We start from the raw sequence: 10000 nt of genomic DNA on the forward strand, positions 1-10000 counted from the left end.
TCTCTCTCTCTCTCTCTCTCTCTCTCTCTCTATCTCTGTAAGTCTGTCCTGCTGTGCTCTGTCTGCATCCTCTCCTCCTGACCTTGGGCTCTCCTCGGCTCATATTGACAAAACAATATGTACACATCTATTATTAACAAGCAGGGGCTTAAACCTGTGTACTCAAACCGGAGCGCCTCCCCGGAGCCCGCTGCACCGCTGCCACCGTGGCCGGGGCGAGAGAGAGGAAGACAGATAGGGGGGCCCGGGCTGCAGCGGCACGTCGCTGGGAGCTGCAGGGGCTTGAGGGAGGGAGGCCCGTGGGGGACCGGGCCCCTCGCTGGGCGAGGAGGGCCATGATGGGGCCAGGCCTCAGAAGGGGAGAACTCAAGGCCAGGTTTTGTTTTCTGAGGTCCCGCTGCGTAGCAGACGCATAAAATCATGCCAGCAGAGGGTAGGCCCGGAGGTTTATCAGGACACACACACACTCACACATACACATGTTCCCAGTGCATGTGTGCATTCACAGCTTGTTGCTCTGGATGTCCTTCCATGTTTCGTGAGGTTGTTAAGACAGAAGGCACTTTAACTGCTAACAAGGGATGGGTGATCATGATCCTGTTCCAGACACACAGAGGTAGGTTTGTCCTTCCCAGCTGTGAATATGCATCATCAGAGAGAAATAGGCTGCAAGAATAACATTAAGTAGTTTTGTGTATTTAGGACAATGAAAAAGTATCTACCCCTTGCCCTGTTTCCTATTGTTGTTTTCTCATTCATAGGCTTTTCTGTAGCACTTTACTTTAAAATCATGGTAAAAACTCATAACAACCCACATATTACGCAATAACATATTACATAGTAGTTTCCAAGTTGTTTCTAAACTATAATCTAATCTAATCTACCATTTACGATAAAAGTCTGTAACAAAATGGTAACATATTGTTGTTAAAATGGAATTACTTTTTAAACGTAGTAGTAATGGTGAGTTTTAATGGTGAGAATTTAAATGTAGTAATGATTCTTCATGGTAATTACATGGTGTCATGACTTTGAAATGCTTAATTGCCTTTCTCTATTGAATGTATCTGCAATGGCTATATGACCTTGAATGATTGTCCCCAAACTGACTGATACGAACTTCAGTTTAAATCCGTTTATTGCATTGAAAATATGCCTGACAAAAAAAAAAACCGCGACACTAACATTTACACAAATGTTCACATACTACCCACTTATTACCGATCTTTAAAGTAAAATGCCTCCTTTCGCGACAGTATAAATTAGCCTTGACAATTCTCAAAATTACACTTAGAATGATACTTTTCTGTTTCTCGGACACGGTTCTCTTTAAGTGCCTTTCAGCTGTGCTCATGGTGGCTTCACCTGTATTCCATTAGCAACACCAACTGTTCCTCCCTCCAGCGCTCTGCCTGATTGCTTGTGCTTGTGCTTGTGCTTGTGCCTGTGTGAGAGTGTGTGCAGTGCCTTAAATCAGAGGTTCTGCCAGCTCCTGCTGTTCTAACTGTACTGCGCAATTACTGACCTGTTCCGTTCCATTCAGCTGAGATTTATGTAGAATCCCACTCAAAGACAGCAGCAGTACAGGAGGCACTTCCACCATTTGCACTGAACAAACAGGTGTGTGTGTGTGTGTGTGTGTGTGTGTGTGTGTGTTTGTGTGTTTGTGTGTTACATCCTCCCTTAAAGTATTACAGTGAGCACTCCATCCAGGGACGGTTGGTGCATCCTTTTTCTATGTTGATTTTTAGATGTGTGAACACATTTCTAATGAAAAACCCTTTTGGCATAAACGAGTGGAGCACAAACACACAAAAAGACACACACTTCATATACTTGTTTACCCACACTCATAAACATGATACACTGTTAATTTCACTCACATTCAGTGAATTCCCAATGTTTGCCTTTTTGCTCTGCAAATGTTTTTCTCCTTTTTTTCTCCAGAAGGAAAGATGGTTAAGTGTTAGGAGTCAGGGAGGGAGAGGAAGGACTAAAGATAGCAGATAGTGTTTGATCTGGGAGCTCATTTAGATAGTTGCCTACTTTAACACTTAAGTCTGTAATTAAAACCAGAGTCATAATAAACCCACAGCTTTTTGTAGATTCTGCGGCAATAAATCCGACAATTACCAAATGACCTTTTGATGAGGTTTACAGCGCACCCCCACCCACTGACAACTGCTTTTGTCTTTCTTACCTTCTCTCTCTATTTTCCTCTCAGTTGAATGTATTTAGCATGACAAAACACACTTGCATTGCCACAGGAAAATATTGTTTGTATAGATTTGATTGAACAGGGTAAAAAAACATACATATATATGAATCAAAATTTGTTAGGATATAAGATAGTTGTTTGTTAGTGTGTGTGTGTGTGTGTGTGTGTGTGTGTGTGTGTGTTTGGGTGTGTGTATGTGTGTGTGTTTACGTGCGTCATCTATGAAAACTTGCTGTCTAGTTTGAAATCTATGAAGCGCATATGTATTGAGTGCATTCCAACATTCTAATGAGCCGTTCTAAGTAAAGCTGACTCAGTGACCTCTGAAAGTTACACTGACTCTCGGCTCCTAATTGAACTCCTCGCCACGCAGAGGCAGCTGTTTGAGTTTTTTCCTTCTCCTCTCATAAAGACAGACACACACAGCATATGCTCAGGGGTCAGTCCCAGAGAGGCAAACACACACCATCTGTGAGGTGCCTCAAAACAGTGATGACTGTTCTCTCGCTTGTACATGGTGGATTTTGAGAATAAGGTTGTTGTTGTTTTTTTTCTGCTGTTTTTCGGCTGCGGTTGTCTTTGTTGCTTTTGTGTTTCTTTGCTTTTTTTTATTTTTCAATAGTTCACAGGAGTACAGCAGAGACATGCAGAAAACCCAGGCAGAAAGAGATGGGTTTCTGAATAATAATCACAGACATTTGCATATACCTATACATTGGGGTTACAAAACCGTCCTCCCTCTCTCTCTCTGTCTTTCTCTCTCTCTCTCTCTCTCTCTCTCTCTCTCTCTCTCTGTTCCTTCATTCTTATACTTCTCTCTCCTACTTTTTCTCAGAGGATTTCAAAGTCACCCAGGGTGTCCTCACTAGCCAGATATCAATTTCATTTTCTTTTGTAGATTGGCTTCTGGACCACTGATGTAAACGTTATCCAGCAACATCTCCGACACCGGGTTTTGTTTTATGACAGCAGTGGCTCAGGCATGGGATGTCAGTAAACATAAAGGGTGACGAGGAATTCCGCGGACAAGAAATATAATGATGAGAAGAGTCGGGAGCCTAATAGAGAGGGATTAGATGCAGCCAGAAGGCAGAGGTGTCTGGAATGGATTCTCTCTTTGGGGCGATAATCCCCTTGTCATCACTGGCTTACTCTTTCAGTCACCTGTTCTGCAACCCACATATACACACACATAATCACGCACACACAAATACAGACATAATCACGCACACACACACACACACACCCACACACACACACACACACAGACACACACAGACAAATTCCCATTCTCAGACCGTTGCACGCAAGAATATACAGACATACACACACTTCACTTGTTGGAAGGCTTCTCCCTGCAGACAGAAGATGTGCGGATTAGCGGGGTTATCCTGGGGTCACCCCAGCTCAAATCCATTTTCCACACTTCCCCCCGTCCCCGCAGCCACAACACGTCCCCATAAGACACACGACACAGTATCTGTGTTCATTGACGCATCAGCGGGCCTCCCACTCGGCCCCAGGGAGTTCATAAAAACAGACTTTAATGCACGTCTGCGGCTCTCTACTGTGGTCGAGCTCTTTGAGGAGACGAAGGCGTTAAAAGGGGGTTTATGTGGAAACATAGCGAGTTTGGTTAATTCCGAGCCAGTTGTTTAATCAGCCCTTTCTTCCCCCCAAAAAAAGTTTCATGAAAACCAGGACCACACTCCTCACACGTCCCTTATCTTATTAGAAAACATGTGCGATAAAAAGTCATTTGTTTTTGTGTGGGCGTGTTTAAGGGAAGCGTTTGAAGGCTGAAGGTAGCGGGAGTCTATTACAAAAAAAAAAATATATATATATATATATATCAGAGTCAGCGCCGGAATAAATGAGATTTAATTAACATTAATTGTTCTTTTAATTTGCTGATTGAAGAGATTATTTTGTTTTCTGTGAGGTCAGATCACAAAAGTATCGATCTGCATCTGGCTTGATTGATCTCTCATTATCCAGCCTTTTCACCCAGCATGTCGTTGAAATGATATGGTACAAAGATTGACATTGCACACAGTCACCAGAATAAGCATCCCAGACCTGCTCATAAAATGAGATACTAAATGGCATACATCTGATTTACACAAGAGACACAGTGTGTGTGTGTATATTTGTGTGTGCGTGTGTTTTTGTGTGCGTGTGCTTGTTCATGTGTTTGTATGTGTCTAAATGCATGCATGTGTGGGGAAGTAACAGGAGTTGGAGGTTTCAAATCCTTCCACAGAGGGATCAATAGGTCAGCGAGGTCAGAGAGTGTGTGTGTGTGAGGGGTCAAGCAGGTCCATCCCACATGCCAGCCCACTCATCATCTTACTCCTCACTTCACTGGCAAAGCTATCAGGGGGAGGACAGGAGTTAGAGAGACAGAAAGACAGAAGAGAGGAGAAGGGGGGATGAAAAGAGAGGAAGAGAGAAAAGTGAGATGACGAACTGTAGATCTTTGTTCAGCTTTTGATGAGGTGTGTGTCTCTGAAAGGCAGATAGTCTGCTCTTCTCCTTTAGGGGATTCACGAGAAGACAATGAAGAACAGACTCTGATTGCTGTGTGTGTGTGTGTGTGTGTGTGTGTGTGTGTGTGTGTGTGTGTGTGTGTGTGTGTGTGTGTGTGTGTGTGTGTGTGTGAAGAACAGACTTTGATTGCTGTGCGTATGGGTGTGTGTGTGTGTGTGTGTGTGTGTATGAAGAACAGACTCTTAGTCTGTGTGTGTGCCTCTGCGCTTCGCTGTCTCAAAGGACCTTGCCCTGGGCCTGTCGCCTGCTGATCTCAGCTCTACCCCCATCCCCTCCACACACACACACACACACACACAGACACCCCTTTCTCCCTCTCTTTCTCTCTCTCTATCTCCCTCTCTCCTTTTCTCTCACTGTATCTCCCTCTCTCTTTCTCTCTCACTCCTCCGCCGCCATTCCCTTTGCCAGACAGATCCGGAGTGATAACTGGAGCAGCCTTAATAGCAGCGGCGTCCGACAACCTTTCTCTCTAATTGTTTTTGTCTCTCGTGTCTCATCTCCCTCATGTAGAAAATTAGCAAAGCAAGCGGTTCTCGAAAACGGGCATGACAACCTAATAGAGATGGACGTGTTCCCACCCGCGTGCCACGAGGGGGGCTATGGGGACGGGTACGTGCACGCCGCTCCGCTGACCTCTCTGACCTCTCTACCCTCCGCTGGCGCCCATGCCAAAGCATGACCCACCTCACCCATCTGCCCACTGCCGCTCATGTTTGCTGAGAGCAGAGAGAGAACGTTCTAGACACACTGCCCCATCATAACGCCAGTCCCACTGTTACAGTTACTACTGGGTAGTGTAGACCCAGGGCTAGCGGGACATAATAAGTTGAATTGTGTATTTACTGCTGTGCTGTAGTTGAAAGAACTGTAGGACCAGCAGGTCTTTTGGTGGGCACTTGGCTTGCTGTCTTTTGGCTGATATTGCATAGTTGATTTGATGAAATTTACAGTTAATCCCATAAATCTGGCTCATGAGTAGTAATATTAATTTAATTTTGTGGGCGACTGAATTCTTTGACATTTATTGAGGAGAGAATACAGAACACCAGAGAATTGAGCTCATGTTTCTACTGTGCTTAATTAGGTTATGAATAATATAAAATATATATATATATGTTTTTGTGTGTGTGTGTGTGTGTATAAGCTTAAAGTGCAGTGCAGTTTACTTTGTGTGTGTTGGTTAGTGTATTTCTGTGGAGTGAATTGCCTGGAAGTGTGGAGGGAGGTGGCTAATTTGATTTAACGCTCAAAGGAACTGGGTATTACAGTGAGAATAATCTGTTTGTCCAGTTGTTCAGTGTCTTCAGGGCTCGCCCCATCACAGTGAAACTGGAAAACAACAATAGACACAGCAATAGTGTGGGATTGCTTACCATGGGGAGCTTTGGCTTGTGTTTGCCTATTATATTAAACCAGGGATTTATGAAATAAATTGGATATTGCATATAAATGTCATACATGTATTCCCACAGATATACAACACACAGATGGATGATGTCACTGGAAGTGAGATTGCTATATGCACCCACAGTATGGATGATCTCTGAATCCAGTAGACCCTATATACTGCTAGTGTAATACCTATATACTGCTAGTGTAATACCCGCCTAACAGAATTCCTTCTTTACACACGTCTTCAATTTAAAAAAAGAATATGTTCAATACACCTCTCACCTCCAATCAACCCCATCCCGGCATTCATAAATTCATATACACGGACTCACATCTGTTTCTCCCCATATATATATCTCTTTCGCTTTCCACCTCTCTACCTCTCTGTCTTTCTCTCTTTGATACCCAGTTACTGTATTTTAAGGGAGGAAGTCACCAGCTAATGAGTGTGGTTAAAGGGACTAGTCGTCAGTGACCACAGGCATTGGGGCAGAGCCCTGAAAACAGGCACAGTCAACCTCATCCTTATGATAAAGAGAGTCAGTCAGTTGGAGCCAGGCAGGCAAGCAAAGAGAGAGAGAGGAAGACAGAGAGATAGACATAGAAAGAGAACAGATTAACAGATGGGTGGGGTGAGCAGAGGGCTGGCATGCTGACTGATTGGCAGTGTGAGAGAGAGGGTGTGTGTGTGTGTGTGTGTGTGTGTGTGTGCGTGTGTGTGTGTGTGTGTGTGAGAGAGTGTGAGTGTGAGTGTGAGTGTGAGTGTGAGTGTGAGTGTGTGTGTGTGTGTGTGTGTGTGTGTGTGTGTGTGCGAGACAGCTGTGTGTTCTGGGCTTTGCTTCATTCACTCTGTCTGTGTGTTCACATTGTTGTGCCTATCACTGAGTAGCCTTCTGATGACTCCTTTTAGATGGAGCCTTTTTCAACTTATTTTACTGTCCATGTATTTCAGTGAAGTATCCCACGGCTAACTTTTTCTCCCTCTCTGTCTCTCCCTCTCTCTCTCTCCCCCCAATCAGGCACTTCCTCTTCAAGACAGGCACCGGCACCACCCCACTCTTCAGCACAGCCACGCCCGGCTACACCATGGCGACGGGGGCGGTCTACTCGCCGCCCACCCGACCGTTGCCGAGGAACACGCTGTCACGGAGCGCCTTCAAGTTCAAGAAGTCGTCCAAGTACTGCTCGTGGAGGTGCACCGCCCTGAGTGCTGTGGCCATCTCTGTGCTCCTGTCCGTCCTGCTCTGCTACTGCATAGGTAGGGAGAAGCCCCTGGGCCTGGGCCTTTGTTTGGGCGGCGTGTTGACTGGTAAATAGTGTGCTGTGTGAGAGCCCTCTTTTATGTTCAGGAGTGATGCATGTTTCAATGTAATTACAGTGCATGAAATGCCCTGTATTGTTATTCCTAGGCTTCTTCTTCTTCTTATTACAGTGCATGAAATGCCCTGTATTGTTATTCCTAGGCTTCTTCTTCTTCTTCTTCTTATTCTTGTTACCTTTTTCTGCGATTAATTCAGCCCGAACCGCTTAACGTAGAAACTTCATTCAAACTTTGACGCGTAGGTCTTGTAAACGACACTTATGCTATGTATTTTTCACTTTTCTAAACTTTATACTTTTTAAGATATTAAAGAAAAACAAATATAAATTTCTCCCATTGACTTACATTGGGCCATTATGACATCATAATAGGGTCTTTAAACTGGCTTGCACCTGTGCTTTACTGACACCTGTGCCAAATTAAAGGAACCTCTTCTCTCTCTGTCCCTCTCAATTTAACTGTAACTAGGAACATTAAGACACCATCCATTCTCTACTTTTTTTTCTCTCCATCTCTCCATCTTTCTCTCTCAGTCAACTTTCTCTCACACTCAATCTCTCTTCTTCACTCCATTTTTATCTCCTTTTTTCAATATTTTCACTCTCTCTTTATCTCTTCATCCAGAGCCACTCTTGTTCACTCTTCTTTCCTTCTTCCACTCTTCTTTCCTTTCTTATTTTCTTCTTTCACTCTTCTTTCCTTTGTTCTTTCCTTCTTTCACTCTTCTTTCTTTTCTTATTTCCTTCCTCCACTCTTCTTTCCTTCCTTCACTCTTCTTTCCTTTCTTCTTTCATTATTTCACTCTTCTTTCTTTTCTTCTTTCCTTCTTCCACTCTTCTTTCCTTTCTTCACTCTTCTTTCTTTTCTTCTTTCCTTCTTCCGCTCTTCTCTCCTTTCTTCACTCTTCTTTCCTTTTGTCTTTCCTTCTTCCACTCTTCTTTCCTTTCTTCTTTCCTTCTTTCACTCTTCTTTCTTTCCTTCTTCCTTTCTTAACCTTTGCATTTCATGCACTGGTATTTCCTTCAGGAAATGCATTTTCTAGTTCTTGTTACCTTTTTCTGCGATTAATTCAGCCCGAACCACTTAACGTAGAAACTTCATTCAAACTTTGTCGCGTAGGTCTTGTAAACGACACTTATGCTATGTATTTTTCACTTTTCTAAACTTTATACTTTTTAAGATATTAAAGAAAAACGAATATAAATTTCTCCCATTGACTTACATTGGGCCATTATGACATCATAATAGGGTCTTTAAAGTGGCTTGCACCTGTGCTTTACTCTGCCGTGCTAAGGCAAAAGACCGTAACTTCAAGTTTGGTCAAAAATGAGTTTTTGACGTATTTGTAAAATATCAGCAGTAATTAAACAAATGTACTGATATTAAATGTACTACTAACATGCCATTATCAAATTAAAGCCAGTGACATCAGTATTTTGGTTGATTTCACGATGTATAGGCTACCGACAGTTAGCATACCAAGCTAGGTAGCATTACCATTAGAATTGCATGGCAGATATGCTAAGCTATCGGGCTATTCCCCCACCCAGTGCCTGTGGCTAGTCCGAAAAAGGTGCATCTAAATCGGGTAACTTCGCTTGGCGAGCGGGGGCATGTGGAGGGGGAAAATGGGCCTCATTCTCTATCGTTCTCTCTCTCTCTCTCTCTCTCTCTCTCTCTCTCACACACACACACACACACCCCAATGGACTGACATAGATGTTTTATGTGTTTCATGTGACAATTCAAGTTCATTGTTTTATGTGCTTAATGTGATAATTCAATGGTGTGTGTGTGTGTGTGTGTGTGTGATAATCATTGTAGGCTATTGGTAATTGTGATAAATGAAATAGTATTACTACTGATTAATTAATAGGGTCATTATTCCATTGTTATCATACCACTGAGCTTTAACATACTGCCTTCTGCCTTAGTATGCTTCACTGACACCTGTGCCAAATCCAAAGAACCTCTTCTCTCTCTGTCCCTCTCAATTTAACTGTAACTAGGAACATTAAGACACCATCCATTCTCTATTTTTTTTCTCTCCATCTCTCCATCTTTCTCTCTGTCAACTTTCTCTCACACTCAATCTCTCTTCTTCACTCCATTTTTATCTCCTTTTTTCAATATTTTCACTCTCTCTTTATCTCTTCATCCAGAGCCACTCTTGTTCACTCTTCTTTCCTTCTTCCACTCTTCTTTCCTTTCTTATTTTCTTCTTCCATTTTTCTTTCCTTCTTCCACTCTTCTTGCCTTTCTTTTTTCCTTCATCCACTCTTCTTTCCTTCTTCCACTTTTCTTTCCTTTCTTCACTCTTCTTTCCTTCTTACACTCTTCTTTCCTTTCTTCTTTCCTTCTTTCACTCTTCTTTCTTTCCTTATTTCCTTCTTCCACTCTTCTTTCCTTCCTTCACTCTTCTTTCCTTTCTTCTTTCATTATTTCACTCTTCTTTCTTTTCTTCTTTCCTTCTTCCACTCTTCTTTCCTTTCTTCACTCTTCTTTCTTTTCTTCTT

At 42.9% G+C, this 10000-nt stretch overlaps 1 protein-coding gene across 6 annotated transcripts in view; it reads left to right on the forward strand.

Moving 5' to 3' along the window:
- Positions 1-10000, forward strand: part of tenm3 (teneurin transmembrane protein 3) — a gene marked incomplete at both ends in the record, with an annotated part of 201492 nt that overhangs the window by 99367 nt on the left and 92125 nt on the right. For 5 of the 6 annotated variants that reach the window (XM_080837071.1, XM_080837072.1, XM_080837070.1 and 2 more), the window contains one exon: positions 7183-7421. In XM_080837071.1, coding sequence (XP_080693197.1) covers positions 7183-7421 — 239 coding nt within the window. Of the gene's footprint in view, positions 1-7182; positions 7422-10000 lie in introns of those variants that run through there. The other variant, XM_080837075.1, reaches the window with a different exon arrangement.

Source organism: Sprattus sprattus, assembly GCF_963457725.1.
Source record: "Sprattus sprattus genome assembly, chromosome: 4".
NCBI classification, from domain to species: Eukaryota; Metazoa; Chordata; class Actinopteri; order Clupeiformes; family Clupeidae; genus Sprattus; species Sprattus sprattus.